Source organism: Notechis scutatus, chromosome 2 (genome assembly GCF_049901735.1).
Source record: "Notechis scutatus isolate UNSWTSFEM ecotype Mainland chromosome 2, rNotScu1.2, whole genome shotgun sequence".
Classification (NCBI taxonomy): Eukaryota; Metazoa; Chordata; class Lepidosauria; order Squamata; family Elapidae; genus Notechis; species Notechis scutatus.
The window spans coordinates 101498671-101520265 of record NC_142010.1 but is presented as its reverse complement, the minus strand read 5'-3'; the positions used below and the strand labels follow the sequence as shown (position 1 = coordinate 101520265).

The 21595-nt window shown below is 38.9% G+C and overlaps 1 protein-coding gene across 1 annotated transcript; it reads left to right on the top strand.

Annotated features, from left to right (window-relative positions):
* The first annotated feature begins 4499 nt into the window (after positions 1 to 4499).
* Positions 4500 to 19451, top strand: C2H19orf67 (chromosome 2 C19orf67 homolog). The gene is made up of 7 exons (XM_026677021.2): positions 4500 to 4507; positions 4619 to 4906; positions 7701 to 7845; positions 10585 to 10685; positions 11352 to 11537; positions 12827 to 12949; positions 17808 to 19451. Exons 1-7 carry the CDS (start codon positions 4500 to 4502, stop codon positions 17980 to 17982), a joined length of 1026 nt encoding a protein of 341 aa, XP_026532806.2. The 3' UTR covers positions 17983 to 19451.
* Positions 19452 to 21595: the final 2144 nt, after the last annotated feature.

Below are 21595 nucleotides of genomic sequence, written 5' to 3'. Positions count from 1 at the left end.
TTGCATCTCATTTGGAAACCAAGGACCCAGAGTCTGGAGAAAGAATGGAGAGGCATACACTGCAAGATGCTTGAAGTCCAGTGTGAAGTTTCCACAATCTGTGTTGATTTGGGGAACCATGTCATCTGCTGGTGTTGGTCCACTGTACTTCATTAAGTCCAGAGTCAATGCAGCTGTCTACCAGGAGATTTTGGAGCACTTCATGCTTCCTTCTGCAGATGAGCTTTATGGGGATGCTGACTTCATTTTCCAGCAGGACTTGGCACCTGCCAAAAGCACCAAAACCTGGTTCAATGACTGTGGGATTACTGTGCTTGATTGGCCAGCAAACTCGCCTGACCTGAACCCCATAGAGAATCTGTGGGGCATTGCCAAGAGAAAGATGAGAGACATGAGACCGAACAATGCAGAAGAGCTGAAGGCCACTTGAAGCATCCTGGTCTTCCATAACACCTCAGCCGTGCCACAGGCTGATAGGTTCCATGCCACGCTGCATTGAGGCAGTAATTGCTGCAAAAGGGGCCCAAACCAAGTACTGAGTACATATGCATGCTTATACTTTTCAGAGGTCCAATATTGTTCTATGCACAATCCTTGTTTTATTGATTGCATGTAATATTCTAATTTTCTGATATTGTGGATTTGGGGTTTTCATGAGCTGTAAGCCATCATCATCACAATCATGACAAATCACGGCTTGAACTATCTTGCTTTGCATGTAATGAGTCTATCTCATATATTAGTTTCACCTTTTAAGTTGCATTACTGAAATAAATGAACTTTTGCATGATATTCTAATTTTTCGAGTTTCACCTGTACGTAGAGCATGAATAAGCAATGGCACTTAAACCCCCCCCCCCCCTAATTCCTCCCTAGGCATATTTTAATGTCCTTCTTCTAAAATGTTCTGCTGCTGCTTCTGGTACATTTCAAAAACAAATTCAACATTAGTATAAAGCACTTCACTGCTTTATACCTACTTAAGATTATGCCTTGAGAATTTATAGAGTAAGACAAAGTCCATCTTTATTTCTCAGATTTTGTGGAAGACCTTGACAAATGATTTTTCTCAGTCTGTTAACTTCATCTGTTACATAAGAAGATAATTGGAATACGATTGGATGTATCAATTTAAAGGGCCAGTGGACCAGAGAAATAGGTTTGCAACACAGGTACAAAAACTCTGATACACACCAAATGTCTATGGAAATTCTCAGTCATACAGGTCATGGTTGTCGCAAAGCTGCTTGTTTTCAAGTGGCAACTGGACTTTCTGTTTTTTTTCCTTGATTTAGCTTCTCACCCAAGAAGCTTCTTCAACTCTGACTGGGTGGTGGGGGAATGGAAGGACTTATACTTCTTTTAGTGAGTCGTTAAGTCACTTGGAGGTTTATCTGTCATCAGGGTTATCTGAGTGGTACAAATTGGTGTGGAGCTTTTTGGAACTGTTGAAAGGACTGTGTTGTAGATTGAAGATGGGTGATGTTGTATCCCTCCCCCTCTATTGAGAGAGGGCTACTCAATCTTGGCATAGATGGTCTCTTTAACAAACCAGTAGTCCTCTTTGTCCAAAATATGGACTTTGTTGTCTTCAAAAGAATGGCCCGTGTCTTTTAAATGCATGTGGACTGCTGAATCTAGTCCTGATGTGATACACACCGCACAAATCAGGCATAGCAAGTTTTCTAGGGCTATCTGAATATCTATTCAGGTATTAGCCCCTAATTATTTGGAACAGAGGAGGTAAAAACCTTTCCTACTGGACAGAACACGTGGTCAAGGCAAAATCTATTGGCTGGGAAGGAACCGTTATGATTCTCTGTTTAAACCTTAACAGTCACTGACTTCTAGAAAAGTCCAACCCTGCCAAGACTGAGCATCAGTGTTCCAACTGTAACAGTCCATGGATTGCTCTTCTGTCAAACCTACGTGGGTCTCTGTTTTTCCCCAAAGATCTCTTCACAGTGACATCTCCCTTGTTCCACAGTTTAGATCCTCTGAATTATGTTGAAGATTTTATCTTGGTTATCTATGGTTCCCATTGGGGCGATATCTTACTGTTTTTAAATATGAGCGAACAAAGCAATACAAGGAAGAAAATTGGTTACTGATGTAACGTAGTAAATTTTGTTATTTTTCAAAGTTTGGTTTCCAAATGGTACAAATCTTGCTGAACCTGTTGCCCAGGACTACTTTTTTCCGCCTTCATGTATTCCTGTCTGTATGTACTATCTTGAAGATATTGAATTATAATTTCCTGAGAGAGCAAAGTTTAAATAAACTAGTGTTTATCACTTTGAAAATAAAACACTATTATACATATCTTTGCCAAATCAAACTTTACTTTTATCTCAAGGCTTATTAGGAACTTTAATTCTGTCACATAATAAGCAACAGTATTACAGGTAGTCCTTTACTTATGACAACAGCTGAACCCAAAATTTATGTTGCTAAGTGAGACATTTGTTAAGTGAGCTTTGGCCCTGTTTATGATCTTTCTTGCCACAGATGTTTAGTGAATCCCTGCAGTTGTTAAGTTAATAACACGGTTGTTAAGTGAATCTGGCTTCCCTATTGACTTTGCTTGTCAGAAGGTGATCACATGATCCCAGGGCACTGCAACTGTCATATGAAACAGTTGCCAATAATTTGAACTTTGATCACATGACCATGGGGAAGCTGCAATGGTTGTGTGAAAAATGGTTATAAGTCACTTTTTTTTAGTTCCGTTGCAACTTCAAAAGGTCACTAAATGATCAGTTGTGAGTCAAATGTTACTTCTACTTGAATTTGCCATCCACGCTTCCACCGAAGCTTGTTGTCTTCTTATCTTCATATTGTCCTAATTGTGGGTCTGTGATTTGCAAAATACTGGAGTGCCTCACCTGTTGGATGCTCTACAGTAGCCCAAAACCACATATGTATTACAGCTTAATTTCATATGTATTACAATCCACTTTGCAAATCCTGTCTAGAGTTAAATCTGATTGTAATTAGTTTGAGTTGTTATTGTTGTTTGGTTACAGTGTTGTTTAAACAAATGTTTAAACATGCTTTATGTTTAATTTTGGCATTAGATGTTTTGGCATTTTTATCCACTTATTGAGTACTTCCCAAGAACTAATCCTAGAATAGATTGGGATTTTCGTTTGATGGCATTAAAGGTTATCATCAGGATGTAAACTGTTCCAAGTAAAGCTGCCTTTTGCAATTGATTGATGGTGATTTTGTCAGTGTTGTTGGTATTCAAGTGGCAGATGTTTTGAGATTGTACCTAAGGCACCTATTACTATTGGTATTATCTTGTTTCTTTTGCCAGTTATTCTACATATGTTTTCAGATCTTTGCATTTTATGATTGTCTCTACTTCTTTCTCTTTTATTCTGTCTTCTCCAAATACTGTAATATCCACAGTCCAGACTTTTTTCTTTCTTACCAAAAGTTAAGTCTGGGGTGTTATATGGCAGATGCTTGTCTATCTGAATTCTGAAGTCAGAGAACATTTTAGCTTCTTCCTTACTTTGACCTCACCAGTTCTTGCTTACAGGCAAATAGTATTTCTTGTAGTTATTCTAATGCACCATTATTGCTACTTTGTCATGCTGTTTTTATAGTCAGTCTGTGCAATCTTCTTGCAGCAGTGAACTAGGTGGTCCACTGTTTCTTTGCAGAAGTGGCATTTGCTGTCTGTTGCTATATCTCAATTCTAGTTTTGTATTTATTTGTTATTAAGGCTTGGCCTACTGCTGCCAGAATTAGCTCTTCTGTCACTTTTTTCATTTCCATACTCTTAGCCACTGCCAGATCTATCTACTTTGCCTATTTTTTAATGTACTCGTCATTTAATATTTTGCCTTGGCATGTCTTTTTTCTAATTTCATTTGGTTGGTCTTGTAGGCCAGTTTAATCTCTCCAGTACCCAGCAAGTCTTCATGATATAATAGGTGTAATGCATCTTCTTCACATCCTTCAGATATTCTTTCAATGCTCTTTTTTCTTTTTCAGTTGGCTGGTGTACTCATTTTTTTCTTTTTACAACCATGTAATCCTTTGATTTGGGGTGGAGTCAGGGCAACTGAATGGAGCTGAGCGTTTATTGGCTGATTGACCTTCCTGACACCTATGCGGAATTCACAGTGGATATATTCTCTTTGTGCCCTGATAGGGAAATATCTGTCACTACCTAGGACTGAACTATCTAGGACTGAACTCTCAATCTTCCAAGTAGAAGGCGAGAGTCTTCGCCTCTAGGCCAATGCATTGCTCATCCGGTCTACACATATATTTTGAAAAAATTGCATAATAATAATTTGCATCAACTACATTAAAACATTTGTACCCACCTATTCTTTAAGGAATTTGCTATGTCAATACTCTCCCAATTTTATTCACACATTGTGTGACAGGCTACATTGATATTACAGGTGTCAATGGTCATTCAGTGAACATCAAACTCATGTTCATAATACTAATCAATATACTTCAGTAACAAAAGGGGCATGGGAAGGTAAAGCTGTTATTTTGAGATTTCCATTTTTATTTGGTAGTGCTCTGGAGATACTTAAGCTATCTAGATGTTTAGTTCCCTATCTTTTTCTTGGCAGATTGCCTGAAGCAGGTCATTGAAGATGGCCAGTAAGCAAGGGTACAGTTGTCTCTCAGATGGCTCTCTGGATATTCCAATATCTAGCCCTGAAGGCACCCCGAGTCTCAGTCCTCATAGTCCAGGACTATGTCTTATATCTCCTCCAATTGCAGAATCTCACTGGCTGAGCAATGCTCAACCACATCCTGATACTCCACCAGAAATGAACATCACTTTAGAAAAGTTGCTTGCTCCAATAACTGAAAAATTGAAATATTTGCTGAAGAAAGCAGAAGACTTCCAGACTTACCTTCTGTACAGGTGGGTTAAGATATGGAAATATTAGCAACCTTTTGACAGCACGATGCTGAAACTTGACTTTAATTATTTTAACGTGGCCAAAGATAAGATAATATTGTATCTAAAGCAGCAGTGCTCAGCACATGTCAGCTCCATCCAACCTTGGCTGATTTCAAAAATCTTAATGGGATTATATAATACCTAGATAGAATCCACCAGGAAATTTCACAGCTGTAGAATTCTAGCAACTGAAAAGTTAAAATCAACATGAATGCAAATGTACTTTCACCTTATAACCAAAGCAAACTAGATGGACATGACCATTAGGAACTGAGCTCCACTTCAATGAGTTTTGAAGATACGTATAGGGATAAAATTAAATATATGATCAAAAATTTCTGACACCCAAATGTTAAAACAACAAAAATAAAATGGCTTTTTATTCCTCCATCAAAAATAAAAGATTAATAGAACCGTTTTGAGATGGGAAAGATTTCAATTCAGACTTCTGGGCTCGAATCTTTCTATTGTAAAAGTGTGCATTTTGTCTCAAGCTTCAGGTGGTTGATCTTGGAATTCAGATAAAGAATCAAATAAATATCACAAAGTGAAATCTGGCTGTGAAATGCTAAGGTTTCTGTGGGCCTCTCACAATCAATAACAAGCAACCTAATAGAAAATCTGACAGATGCAAAAGCAAAAGACAAATAGAAATGAGCCAATCTACCCCAAATTTTGATATGCAGGGCAGTGTTATAGGTGCTTTTGAATGATTACTAGTTGGATTTTTGCTTGGTTTCCCTCTACATCTTTGTCTTATTTACTATAGGTCTTATTTCTTGGCTAATGTCTTACATTTCACTCTAACTACTTCTGTATTAACTATTGCCATGTCTATTTTTTCTATTCCAGTGTTCTTAGTTCTACAGCTACACTTCTATTACTTTGCACTTTTGTACAATATCTGTCTTCTATTTCTATATCTCTATATTGCCACACAGCTATATATATATATATATATATGGATCTTGTTATCAGTTCTCACCTGTAAGCAGGGTCACGCCATCTTCAGGCTGGTGCGGCTAGTGCCAGTGCAAGCAGTGCCTGCTTGCACTGGCACTAAGCCGAAGCACCAGCCTGAAGATGGCGAGTGGACCGCCAAACGTGCCTAGATACTTTGAATCTTACGCGGGAGAAAACCCGAATAACCAAAGATCCACATACAAATACCATGCGAGAACCTCAGAAAACAAATATATATATATATATATATATATATATATATATATATATATATATATATATATATATATATATATATATATATATATATACACACACACACACACACACACATTGATATAGTTCATATTTCTCTATTGCACTGCAATATTTTGGTTGTTCTTTTCAGCAGAACTGCTGCTGTATTGGCAAATTGTGCTGTCCTCATGGTGGGAAAGACATCCAGAAGGAAGGAAGGAGCACAAGTGCTTTCAATCTGCCCAGCAGCTCTTCTTCTCACAGACAGGAAGGAGAAATACAATGAGTCCTGAATGCTTTTTCTCTGTGTAGGGCTTTTCTTGAAATACCAGTTGCTGAGATGGTTTGAACATGGCTTGCTAACTTCAAGAAATATGACCGATCAGAAGATCTTGGCCTTCTTGTGAGCTTGTTCAGTACGCATTTCTTTCTCCGTGATGTTTCTTTCACTTAATCCCCAGTTTATGACTAATATAAGGATAAGTCATCCTTTGCTGTACTAGAGTTAAAACGTTTTTGCACTTACTCCAACACTATCCAAGGGTAGCCTCAGGATACTTAAACTTCTGTCACCCATTAACTTGGAGGAGATCAGGTCACAAACAGCAAAGGCAAGATACAGCAATTGGCAATGGAGATAGCAAATTTCTTGCTGATATACAGGAGCATCCATGTAGGTAAAAAAAAAATCAACCATGTAATCTAGGTCCTATCTCTTTCTTATGTATCTGTCTCATATATTTTATAAAGGGCTAGCTGACTTTAGTGATACGATTATGACTGCTAACATAACTGTTTTGATACTTCCATCCCCACAACATGTGTAGTTTATTACCAAATCAAGGACATTAAAAAGTAGCTCAACAGAGGGAAAGGGCCTGGGTCTTCAAAATTAATTAAGAAAAAAACTCAGATCTAATCCTACTTTTTGTTTGGGCATCTGTCATGATTTGAATTTTTGGTTTCTGATTGGTAATACAGAAGGGAACCCTTAATAATGCAAAGTTATCCATTACTTTTTACCTTGTCCCAGAGTTTTCTCTTATTTTTAGACCCCTTCCTCAGAATAGGATAAATCATGAATTGAACATGCTAAATTCTGTTCTTCTAAACATCTTTAATAGTTATTGTTATATAGTTTGTTTCAAAGAGTAATATCAAACAGGCTGGGAACGCATTGAACAAGATAAGGCAGGAATTCAGATATGAAAGAGAATTTCTGTATTGTTTTTCCCATTAGGATAGTCTGCAAGGCCCTGCATAATTGATTCCTTGCTGATTCCAGTAGGCATCCTGGTGCCCAAAGGCAGCAATATCCATAGATTCTTCTACCAAGCTCTTTGCTATACCTCGGTTAAAAAGAGGAATCTTCCACATTTTGAACCCAGCCTGGAGTTGTTGCTACAGTATTCCCTAAGGGCAGCATATACATGTCCCATGTGTAGTGTGTGTATGTGTGTGTAGTAGCACTAGCAGCACTAGCAGGTGTGTCACAGTGCTGAGCAGGGAGCAAAGACAGGGTGCTCTCCTTGACGTAGTGCTCTCCTATTTTCAGCAGAGACAGAATGCAGAAGGAACAGTTTGCCAAAGCCATGCCCACCTTTTTGCAGATGTGCCAGCCATATTTCCACTATTTGGAATCGACAGCACGCAGCTGCACACCTTATTTAAGACCTCCACAGGAGCAAGTCCGGAAAAGAGTGAGTGTTCCCATTGAAGTCCTTGTTCCTGTTCCATCCAGTTTGCGGGTGGGGGGAAATCAGAGAGGACTACCCTGCCTCTTTATGGGATTAACTTGAGAATGACGGACGGGGAGGAGAAATAGGTTCCAAAATAGAAAAACTCTTCAAAATTCTGATTTCTTTAGTTTGTGGAGGGTAATTGAGATTCATTCCAGACGTTTCAGTTATACTGTGTCTATAATTAGATGCTTCTTGTCTGCAGTACCAAAATTACAATGTAATTTCAACTCTATCCATCAAAGTATTTATCATTTTTATCATAGTTCTTACATTTGTCTTTCACAAAAAAATACCTAAAACAGACCCAAACTCTTATCTTAAGGAAACTATATAAATATATTAGAAGGGAACATTTCAAGATAAATTGGCTAAAACAAAGAAAGTGACACTAAACTGAGCTGATCGATGTAACAGGATAGTTGGTAAACCTAATGGGTCACTTCCCCAGTTTTCAATATTTTGAAAGTTATTGGACGGATACCTGCAATCATGTTCACATCTCCCAAGTGCTGAAAATGTGCAGAGATTACCATGAGCATTCAGTGTTCTTTTCAGCCAATAAGTAGGGGAGTACAAAGAGCATTGTTCAATAAATGTTCCATCCCTTACTTCGCTACGGGCCGTGGACTAACAAGAATCCTGTCCTACCCACTGCAGCTGAAAAAGGAAATAATTTGCTACTATTCCTCCCCAAATCCATATTACTATGAGGGAAAGCAGTATGAAGGAAGGTGATTTGTAAATATCCACATACACCTCCCCCCACAAATGATTCCTTTTTACATTTAACCAAAGTCTCCAAAGGTGAAATAGTAGCAGATTGATATGGGGAATACAGGAAAGGATAAATCTCAAGTTCCCACTAACTATTCAGGAGCAGGGGTGGGACTTCTCTCTCAAAACCAGACAATACCGTTCAATGGTACAAATCTGGACGTGGTTCTGAATCAGCGCAAACGCTCTGTTTGAAAATGCTCTAGGTTAGGTGGAGAAGGTTACACATGCCTCTCAATGTGGGCATGTTAGATTCCCAGATCCATAAAAGGCAGATATACTCAGATTACCACAGATGACCATTCCCACAAAATACACTGATTGTGTTCTGTCGCCAGTAAAGAGACTCGCAGACCGGGGTTGAATTCAGCTCTTTAATAATAACAGTAACTTCAACTGCAGTCGAACCGCAGCAGCCCTTTTTATAGCGGCTGCTCCATGGCTCGCAACCAATGACATTTAGTTAAACTTCCCGCTGCTATTGGTGGCCAATCAGGTACTAATGTTACTAACCAATCGTATCGTTGCTTCTGTTAACCAATAGAAACATCGCCCTAGAAGTCTCTACTTAAATACACTACAGATTGTTTCCTTTAGTTATTATTCAGCTTACAGCTTAATATTTAGGTGTCCTCCTTCATCATTTTCTTGCTGCAGAAAGTCTACAGTTTCCTCGAAACCTGCGACATTTCTCACATCGTTCTAATAACTCGGGGTTTTGCAATGCTTCAGTTGTCCTTAAAGGTGATCGTTCTGTCTTTTCTAGAGAAGTATTTTCTTTTCACTTCTCCATCCCTCCTATTGTTGTTTTTCCTCCATACCCCAGCAAGCCTTCCTTGTATCACTTCTGCACTGCAAGGAGTCTACAATATGGGGACACTTGCAAAGGGTGCTTCCTCATTCGAAGAACTGCTTGACAATGCCTATCAAGATTGCCAAAGAATGGTTCACAGTTCATACGCTCACACTTCCCTGCTTCTTCCCTTTCAGAGGACAACTTTGAGGTTCTTGAGGAGCAAAAGATGAGAAGTAGACAGATCCTGTGTGTGTGTGTGTGTGTGTTTAGGGAGGAAGCAAACCATTATAAAGGATTATCCTCCTCTCTGAAAGAAGATAAGTTTGAATTTACAAACCCTGAACCATGGCACATTCAGTTCCTATCATTTTTTTTGACAGGAAATGCTCCAGGTTTCTCCACCTACAGCTGGGCACAGAACTTAGCAACGTGCTTATAGGATGACCAGAATAGACCTCCCTATGCTAACCCAGTGACATTTGCTACTCTATTAGCAATGTTTCAGCAATATGTGTTGCTTGTCTGTGGAAACCCTCACAGTCCTCCAATGTTGGACAATGCTAAAATAGGCTTTTATTCAAAGAATGCGTATTTGGATCATGACATCCTCCATTTGTAACCCACTTCCTTTCTCCTAGCACTTTTTTTTCACTATAAAATTAATGATTGGGAAGATAAGACAGAACAACTGCACAATGTCTTTTTGGTTGGAAATACTGAAAGCTGTCCAGTCTCACAATACTCAGATCTTGCTGTCTAATTCAGAGTAAGCAATGGAAGGTCTGTGGCAGAACAGAAAAAGGAGGAGACACATTTCTTCCTCACTGTTTCATCTTTTTTTGTAGTTGAAAGCTGTGCTTTTTCCTCTTGCTGAGAGGGAAGGAGGCAGTAAGAAATACCCCAGCCTCAGTGTATCACTTCGATTTCAGATATGAGGAATTTGGCTGTAACATTCCCACCCCCACCCCCTGAAGCCTCAAACCAAGTTTTAGCTAATGGAAGAACAGAACTGAGTTAGCAGAATAAATATTGGGGATTAGCCTGGTCTCAAGGATTTGCCTGACATTGTTCAAGGCCTCGGTTTTTAGCTTCCAGTCTCAAAATATTTGTTTTTCCACTTGCCACAGCTTCTGGAAATTTCTCAGCAATTGGCTTGCCAGCTTGAGCAACTGGTGCTGATGTACGCTTCCTTCAGCTTTGTTTCTCTTGAAGACACAGACCCATTCAGGTACAAAGAACTCACTGGGAAAAGGTTAGCTCTATGTACTTGGTGTGATTGAGTTATTTATTTATTCATTTCAGTTTGTATAAATGTCCCTCACACTTATGTGACTTTGGGCAGCATGCAAGTCAAAACAGGAATAACAAACATTCATATAAATAAAAATTAAAATAAATAAAAACTGTTAAAACAAATTAGCCAATGCAAGATGATACAAGGTGAGACAAAAATGTTTCAGAAGTGATCTTTGCTAATCATTCAAATGTGTAGAATTGGAAAAAAATATTATTTCAGATAAAACCAAGACTTGGCATATGCCACAAAGCACACATTTATTTTTGGTGTATTTTTGCTCTCTGAAGTACTGTTAACAGACAGAAAATTGAGTAACTTTTTAAAGTTTACTTAAAGATTCTTTTTAAAAATGTCTAAATCTAGGATGATCCTATCCCATTTTTAGGAATACTGAAAGGAAGCTTAAGGTTCCATTGTGTTTTGATAATTTAGATTCACATTCATAATTTTTCTCCAAAAGTTACTGATTTATTTATTTTTGTGCAAGCAAGAGGAAATTGCTGTTGGTTTTGAATCTGCCCTGTTGTCTCAACTTTCTTCTTACTTACATGCATAAACACATCTGTCACTCCGTATTTGTCTCAAAATCTCCACCAGTGTATCATGTTTCTTCTGTGGGAAATTTTGGATGAATGAGACTCGGCAAGTTTCCATCTTTCGATATTGCATCTCAGCACCATACACAGCTGCTCATGTTCCCCACAATCTTTATAAGAAGATGCGCTGGAATCTTGACATCTTGGAGGGGTCTGCTGCTCGGAATCAAACACTCCGGACAGAATAGTGAGTTGCTGGATATACTGAGGATATTTATTTATTTTTATTAAATCTACATGCTACCCATCTCACTAATAGAGCCACTTTGGGTGGCTTGCAAAAAGTAAAAAGATAAATATACAAGCAATTAAAGTTTTAAAAAGCTGTATAAGAAACTAGAACCAAGAAGATGGACAGCACAGAGATGAGATCTTCACCTTACCCCATCAACTATCTCCAGTAGTGAGCACCTCTTCAAGGCCCCAAGCCAACTGGCAAAACCAGGTTTTGATTCCCTTCTGGAAGGCTTAAAAGGTGGGAGCAGTTCCTGCCTCCAGTGATAGAATGTGGTGGGGTCACAGCAGAAAAGGCTGTTCTCCTTGAGCCCACCATCTGAGATTATTTAGCAGGTGGGGTCTGCGATAGGCTCCTTCTGCTGGAGTGAATAGAGTAGGCAAGTCCCATTAGGGCAAGGTAGCTCCTCTGATACCCTGGATCCATGCTTTAAAGGTAAAAACCAATACCTTGAATTGGACCCAAAAGTAAACTGCAGCTGATGTCACAGTGATATTATATGTGCCACTCTAGGGCCCCCAGAGCTATCTGTGCTGCTGCATTCCAGTCTATCTATAGCTTCCAAGGGTAGCCTCATGTGGAATGCATTACAGCAATCCAACCGAGAGATAGCCAGGGCATGAGTGACTTGCACGGAGTCTCATAATCCAGATAAAGGCATGACTTATTCACAATATGAAGTTGTGGAAGTGTCCTTCTAGCCATGACTGTCATGTGCTCTTTGAGCAGAAGTCATGAGTGTAGAAGAATTGCTAGGTTGTATACCAGGTCTATCTGGGAAAATTCCCATCCAGAACTAAAGATGATAAACAACCAGATCCCAAGGCTCCTTGAACCTACAGCACTTCATTTTATCAGAGTTCAGCTGTAACTTGTTGTCCCCCATTAAGACACCCACACCCTGCATGCATTGCAAAAGGGCAGCCACAGCATCATTTGGATCATTGGGAATGGAGATGCAGAGCTGCCTACTGATATCTCATCCCATGATGTTGGATGATCTCATCCAGCAGTGAGGTATATGGCGAGAGTGGATATGACTTGGCTAGACAGATCATTTAACAATACATCTCCCTTTCCATACTTCTGGTGATGAAAGAATGGTGTCACTTCAAAGCTACTCCATGTTATATCAATGTAAGTTTTTCTTTGGTCTTAACTAATGTTTATTTCTTGAGTTTCCCAGAGACTGTTTGATCAGCCAACCATTTCACTGCTTCCATGCAATCTTTGTGTTGTAGCTACTTCCTATGCTTCCGTGATACAGGAGATGAAACAACTGTGAAAATGCAGAAGCTTTGGTCCATAGGACGCTGGGTGCCTATAGATCCTGACAGTGAACACAGTTCTGATGTGCTATCCTGGTAGGTGTGCAGACCTAGGGATAGGCCATTGACATAACACTTATACGGACTGACTTAATGTAATGGTGTAATGGTTAAAGCATCAGGCTAGAAACTGGGATACTGTGAATTCTAGTCCCACTTTGAGCAACTGGATGATCTGGGTCAGTCATTTTCTTTAGACCCAGGAAGGAAGCAATGGCAAACTATTTCTAGAAAACCTTATCAAGAAAACTGCAGGAATTTCTCCAAAAATCTGATTAAATTGAAGAAAAAAATGCAAATAGTTTCTCAGTTGAAACGGTGGTTGAATTTGTTCATGTGTTGTGAGATTAAGGAGCTTTTGTCATGCCTTCTGAGTGCTAGTTGGTGTTCATGGATGTGCTCTGCTAACCTTCTGCCAGTATGCCTTACACAGTGGCTGTTACAGTCCTTACATTGTATATTGTAGATGAGTCCTGTTTTTTCTTCTTAGGCTACCTACCTTTTTCTTCTTAGGCTCTTGGTTTACTTAAGATTTTTGAAGGACTTTAATTGATTTGTGTGCTATTGTGATATGAAGTGGTTGTAGTATTCTGTTGGTTGTCTCCAAGATGGTTTTTTTATATATATATATATTCAGGAGTGTTATCCTTTTCATAGATTGTGCTGCAATATGTTGTCTGGTCAGGGACTTTGTGATACAATTGCCTGAGTCTTCAGTTAGAAGATGTTGTCCAGGTGATCTGCTTCTTCTTACTGGCATACCGGGTCGCTGCAGTGAATTTGTACTTATCTAAATAATATTCATATACAACTTCTCTTGAGGGAATTGCTTTGGGTTGATGCTTTGGTAGAAGAATAGTTAATTAGTATTGGTAGTGTTTCAAACGATTTTGTCAGACCTGTCCCAACATAGATATTTAGGAAAGAAGGACCCTCAACTCCATTTGGTGAAGTGATATGTTCTTTCACTAGAGTTAAGTGGTTGCAACAAATGTAAAGCTAGATCTGAATATTCCCATGCAAAGGTTACACTTTCCCCAGCCCTCCCCTGCCAACCAGTGCATCAGTGTCCAATAAGATGCCGTTATGTTTTGGGAACGGCTTGGCGCCTCTCAATGTTCTTTCACATTCAGTTCCCAGGCCAGGTGTCCTTGGAGGCTGGTTTATTTTGGTTTGGCACCTCTGGTTCTGGTCAATGTGTTTCCCCTCCCAGGCCCATATTTTACTACCCCAAATTCCTTCCCCCTCTGTTACAATTTATGGCAGGATGCCAGCAAAGTGAAGAAGCTGGAGATGGCAGACCTGACAGATTTAGTAGGTTTCTAATTTGCCATCATTTTCTATGCTGATGAGGACAGCCAGGAAGGGTAATGTGTTGTTATTTTCTTCTTCTCTTGTGAATTTTATTCCTTTGAATGTGTTGTTGCTAATTGTCTCATGTATCTTCTCTAATTGTTCATTTCTTATTAAGATTTAGATAACAGATCCATAATTTTGTATTCAAATACATTATCTCCAATCTCCAATACTTTTCGTAAAGGATAAACTTGATAAAACAACATAATACAATTGTACTAGTCACTCATGCATTCATGAATCATTTTTGAAAATAGCATAGATGGGCCATCATTCCATCATTGGAATGCTCCATCATTGCTACTTGCCCTTGGTAGCTATGTTCCTACCAAGATTATGCTCAGAAACAGTACTTTATCTATGTATATTAATGCTTCCAAATTTGTTAAAGGAACACACACATATATTTATCTATCTGTGATTTATATATAGTAAAATGATACTTGAAATAGTTTGCATTGTGTTTGGCATCAACAAAACATTCTAATGGGAAATGAATAATGCATTCATAATTCTTCAGAATAAGAATTCTATACTGGAAATTTAGAGTATTGCACATCACAGCATTATTGCAATTTTTTATCTAAAACAGTTTCCTCTTTATATAATGTGGGATGTAGTTGAAGTGCGTGGGACAAAATTGATTCTGTGTGTGAGTGTGTGCTGTAACTTCCCACTCATTTTTATTGTGGTAAAAACAAATGTAGATGATGCCATCTGCTTGATTCAATATTATGACTGAATTCAATACTGTGACTGGTGACTGACAGTCAACAAAAAGCCCTTTCTGAAATACATATACAAAGAAGCACTTCTGAAGATTCAAACTCAAAATGTAAAAAGATAAATACTGACTATATACCTATCTCTGGGAAAAGATAGTTTTATAATAGAAATCTGATGCTTCCAGAGAACACTTTTATTCTGTTGCCTCCAAAAGGATGGTAGTCTTCCAAGTGTAAACCACCTATGCTTTCTATCTTATTTTTCCATTATTTTTCTATTTATTAAAAAAGCAGGAAATTCACACATGCATAGTGTTTTAAACATACATACAAAAATAAGACATGCTGTTCATCCAAAGTATCTATGAGAAATAGAACAGAGCAAACGTATGCTTGAAAATACAATGTAAATTGATTTTCATCTGTGTACACCCAACTTTTGAGAAAACAAATATGCAACATAACTTAGTGCCAGATTTATTTTATGCAAGTATACTTGCCATGTACTTCTAAAGCAGTGGTTGTTGAGGTAATTCCCCATTAGGAGAATGAACGCGTACAGGGAGACGTAGTGAGAGTAGTGAAGAATAATATACAAACAGCACAAAGATACACTGTACAGTAAATGTAGGTTTTTACTTCCAATAAAACGTTTAAGCAAAGTTCAAACATAGTCCAAGTCATTCATGGTTAAATCAGTCAGTTTTCAATCCAGGGATAATCCAATAATAAAGTCCAGTATCAAAAACAGTTCAGTAACAGACTTACATCAAATCCAAGAATAACAGTCAATTAGGAGGAACGGCAATACTCTCCAACTGAAGGAATAGAGACTCAAACACACACTCCTAACAACCCAGGTTTCTGGCTCCATCTTATGGCCATTTGAGAAACCACATCCAATTACAGTTTTTGCATTTTCTTAAAGATACAGTATTAAAATGTCTATCCTGGTTTATATATTTCCAACCCAAATAACTGTTAGGTGACATATTCCTAACAGTGGTCGCCAACTGGTGGGCCGTGAGAAAATTTTGGTGGGCCGCAGAGAAATCTCACCCCCAGAGCACCTCCACAAAGCAATTAATCCAGGCTGCGCAGAAACACAAGGCTGCACCACCCACATGGCTCATGGGAACCCTCCCTGCCCACTCACTCCTTACCTGGCAAACTTGCCTGCTAAATTTAAAATTATGAGTTTGGTGGTCCCTGAGGTCCAAAAGGTTGGCAACCCCTGTTCTAAAGCATTCTACAGGAATGCCCTAAGAATGCCTAATTATTAAACAAGGAGACATGATTTCCAGAGCATTAACATGGATAGGATGGAGGCTATAATTTATTTATTTATTGAATTTATAATGCTGCCTATTCGCCCAGGGTGACTCGAGGCGGCTTACAGAATGTAAAACCATTTTTAAAACAAAACAACAACAATAAAAACTAACAAAAAGAATCAAATAAATTAATAAAGTACAATAGAACAAAAATCTTGGGAAAAAATAATCACCCCCCCAAATCTCACCCCTCACCCCGATGACAGCAGATCACACGAGCCATTTGATGGGTTCCATCCTGCTCTGGGTTCCCCAGGCCCACTGGCAAAACCAGGTTTACAGTGCCTTCCAGAAGAGTATTAGAGTGGGGGCCATTCTAATCTCTGGGGGAATCATATTCCAGAGAGAGGGAGCTACCACGAAGAAGGTCTTTCTTCTGGGTCTCACCAGGTGTATCTCCCTCAGGGATGGGACTTGCAACATTCCCTGACTCCCCGCTCTAATGGATCGGGTAGATGTAACTGGCAAGAGACGTTCCCTCAGATAACTTGATCCCAAGCATGAAGGGCTTTAAAGGTGACAACCAGCACCCTGTATTGCACCCAGGAAGCAAATCGGCAAACAATGCAGCTCCCACAGGAGAGCTAAAACATGTGCACACCGGGGTCTGCACAAAACCATGCGGGCCGCTGCATTTTGCACCATCTGGAGCTTCTGGATGTTCTTCAAGGGCAGCCCCCTGTAGAGCGTGTTGCAACACTCAACACGGGAAGTGACTAGGGCATGAGTGACTGTGAGTAGGGACCACTGGTCTAGGAAAGGGCGTAACTGGTGCACAACTCGCAGTTGTGCAAAGGCCCTCCTGGCCACGTCTGCTACCTGCTCTTTGAGCAGGAGTCGTGAATCCAGGAAAACCCCTAGATTACGCAGAGGGTCTGTTTGGGGTAGTGCCACCCCATTCAAGACTGAAGGGGGCAATTCTCCTTGAGCCAACAAACCCCAAACCCAGAGCCACTCAGTCTTGCAAGGGTTTAGCTTCAACCCATTGCTCCCCATCCAGCCCAATAGCTTCCATGCTAATAGCCTCACTGTGAGTGGGAGGACACAGCAACACTTAACTCATCATGGGCCGAGACATACACTGAGTATCATCAGTATATTGGTGATACCTCAGTCCATGGTGATGGATGATCTCACCCAGCAGCTTCATAGAAATGTTGAACAGGAGCGGAGAGAGTACTGAGCCCTACGGAACCCCATAAAGCAGTGGGCAAGGGCTGGATCTCTCCCCTCCTATCAACACTGAGAGTGGCCGCAGAGGAAGGAAGTGAACCAGGACAACACAAGGCCTCCCACTCCTATCCCCCGAAGCCATCCCAGGAGAATTCCATGGTCAATGGTATCAAAAGTTGCCAAGAGGTCAAGTAAAGCAAGGATGGATGCACTATCCCGTTCCCGCCAGAGATCATCCAAAAGTACGAGCAATGCCGTTTCTGTCCCAAATCCAGAACATCTCTGACTTCTTTTTTCTTCACACAGGGTATTGTGTCACCAGCCCACAGGGGATTACCAGCAGCTCCTAACAATTGGATTTGAGGAACCTTCCCACACCTTAGCTACAGACCTCTTAGTGCAGATGCTAAATGCTCAGAGTTCTGGTCTTCTTAATCGTGAGTCACCCTGCTGGGTGGGTCCAGGAGAACAGGTGCAGTAAAATGTGCATCACCTTAGTGTATACCACAATGCGTATTTCATGTATGAGCTTGCTGCACAGCACCACAAGCACTGCATTATCAACATCACCAATAGCACACTATCAAGAGCATTATTCCAGATGCCAGTGTTTTCACACCAGTCAAAAGAATGCTGTTTTGTATTACAAGTATGAAAATTCTATATTTTGATAACTTTGTTTTGACGTAGAAAAAAAGCATTACAGAATTTTTATTTCACATCCCACTTTAATTTCCTTAAATATATTTCTGAAACTATCTAGGAACGATTTGAGATAATTTGTTTTAAGTTATAATAGTTTCTTGAATATAACAACTCATACCAATTCCAATGTATTTTGAGGCTATTCCTTCATACTATTTAAGGCTGTAGATGTTAAGTACTGATACACAATATATCTGGGAGATCAGGCTGTGGAAAGGTATACTTCAGCTTCAGTTATAATTGTTTATTTATTTATTAACACACAAATAACAAAATTGAAACATCTAAACATAAAAATTGAAAAACCCATTTAACATAACATGAGCTGTTTAAATTTAGTAAACAAATCAAGCAGTAAGATTGCCAGTACAAAAGTTAGGTCTTCTACAAAACATTCAAAATATTCAACTGGCCAAAACATTCAACTGGCCATGCAAAACTTTCCTATCCTGTGTGACATTACTTCTTGCATTTAATGGGATTGTAACTGGGATATTTTGACTGTTTTGAAATTGTGACAAGCTGTATGTTTCTATGGGTTCACTATGGTAATTATTTTAAATGTTAGTGCCAAATATTATGCTATATTTTTTCTTTTTTAAAAATCACCTTGTTTCAGAACAAATGATAACCTACAATAATTTAGCTTAGAAAAAAATGCAAGGAAATAAAAGGAATGTTCAGCTTTTTTTTGCTTTTCTTCTTTTTTAAAAAAATCGAATCCTAACGCCATGTATTTTGGAAATGTAGTGGCTGATTTTGTAAAACTAGGCTAGATATAGTCTTGTTTTTCTCTATTTGCAGTAATAATGGCTGGAATTCATTTGGAAGAATTTTATGTTCATTGGAGCTCAGAAATGCAGCCTGAAATTACTGCAACGAAAGGAACTACTGCACATATGGTATAATTTTTTGCAGGATACATAATAGGAACAGCTAGTGCTCGGTTATGGGGGAAGAAACTATTACCTTTAAAACACAGACCAGAGTTAAAATGTGAAGAAGAAAGTTAAGCAAGAATGCAGAACTGGAAGGGCACCTGTTATAAAGCTAAACAGAAATCAAAGGAGCCCTGCCATCTAGTGGCCTAAATATTTATTTCAAAAGTCAGCCATATTGGTGTATTGTTTTTGCAAGTCTGTGGAACAGGATGTACACAAACTTTGCTATGTTTTGGTTTTGTAAAACTATGCAACAAAATATACACAAATGTAAATAACAGAAATGAAAATAAAAAATTATGGTAAACACATATAAGAAAAGATGTATTTTTATTTTGCAACACAGAATAAAAACAATACAAACTTTTAAAAAGTCCAACAAATGCAAATATATTCAAAATGACAATCATTAAAAAAAATACATTTTAAACATCCACGTTCAATAAAGCTGTCTACAATGACATTTGTATTATCAAAACTAATCAATTAACCACAGCAAATTCAGTTTATGTCATAAAATGTTTTATGATAATATTTATGTCATAAAATATTTTATAAAATTTGCCAAATTTCAATTCCATGGGAGACATGGGTTCCAGATTTTGCATGCATTTGTAAGCTAGCCCATTTGAGGTGCATTCAATTTTTTTTGACCATTTCACACAGGTAAAGCTCATACATAGACAAACAGTTTAAATAGTATATAGATTCATGGGGACTTGCTAAAATAATTTACTGTAAAAGGAATTTGCTTGCCACAAGAAAGTTTGATGAGATTCATTAGGTTTAGTACCCAAATTATCCTGCATACTTAGACTCTCAAAAGCAGCCTAAGATTTTTATATTACATTTTTGACAGTTCCTTATTATTAAATGCATACTATTTTTAAAATATTAAAAGCCCTTACTCATACACTTTGTATCATATACTTTATTCAATTGAAACCAGGTTGGTGCTTCTTTACAGCCCTTTTACAAAATATATTCGGGTTTACAATTAAATCCCTAATTCTTTAAAATTTCGTTTTGACATGCCTTGTATTTATCTACATGCTTAACCTGCAGTAATTAAAAATGAGAAAGTCAGGAGCCAAAAGTTTCCAGTTTCTCCAAAGTTGAATATTGTTTTGAAGAGATGGATATATTTAAACCAGCAGAATTATTCACTACCTGAGGGAATTGTTTTGCTCAGAAAACGTGCAATAAGAGACAAAGTCATGATAGTCTTTCTATAGCTTTTATTTTAGAAGAATCAAGGCTGGACTGCTGGAAGAATTTTAGAAGCTTTTAAAGCTGAGAACTTTCATTTGTTAGACTGAACAAATGTTATGTTTTTATGTTCTTCAAATAAGCAATAAACTGAAATGCTATAGGATGTCGTGTTCCATAGCTGTTCAAAATTATAAAGCCAGTATCAGTGAAATCAAGGATCATGTTTTCATTTTTCAGTGAAAATGAAAAACTCTAAAGTAACTCTAAAGATAAATTCATGCTTTTGAATTCATCTTTAGAAATTGAAATTACATTGAGATATTGATTGCTATTACAAGTTTCTAGAGATGGTAAAAAGACAAGTGTTGTATATTTGCCCAAGTTATTTCAAGCATTTTAAAGTCATGGAATATTAAAAAGTTTCAAGGGTTTTAAGTGGTAGGCATGTGCTGTCATACTCTTTCACATATAGGACACATACCGTATTTGCCGGCGTATAAGACGACTTTTTTGCCCTGAAAAACATGCCTCCAAGTGGGGGGTCGTCTTATACGCCGGGAGGACACCGACTCCCACTTCGAGCTTGAGTTGCAGCCGGGAGGGAGGCTGGGGGAGCGGGGGTGTGTGTGTGTGTGTGTGTGTGTGTGTGTGTGGCGGGTGTCACTCGCCACGCGCTGCGCAACCTTTCCCCTCTTCCTTCCTTAGCGGTGTGGGGAGGAGAGGATTCAAGATCCTCACGTGCAGCGTACTTTTCTTTTCTTTTTTTCTTTTTGCACGCAGGTTTTGCATGCGGGCGGCTGTAGGTTAAGGATGGGGAGCCCCGGTGGGTTATCAGGTTTTACGGTGCTTCCAACATGTGCGAACGGTGGGAGAGCGGAGAAGAGAGCGAGCGAGCGCCCGCTGTGTGAAATCCAGCCGTCAAAGCAACACTGGGGAGGCAGGGTATAAATTTACCAGGTTAATGTAGCAATGGTGATTAATGCCCAGAACATTGTTTGCGGGTATTGGGGTGTGTGTGTGTGTGTGGTGGTGGTGAGGAGAGGTTGTCCTTTGAATGCGGAAAAGTAGGTGTGACCTTGTGTAGGAAAATAAAGAGATCCTTTTAGCGTGTTTGGCTTCTTTGCCTCCCCTCGTTCGTTTTGACGTGGAGATAATGGCCTTCGGGCGGGAGGGGAAGAAAACGGTAGCTGGATCATTTCAAATTTCACTTACTCTCCTGCCTCACTTCAATATGTC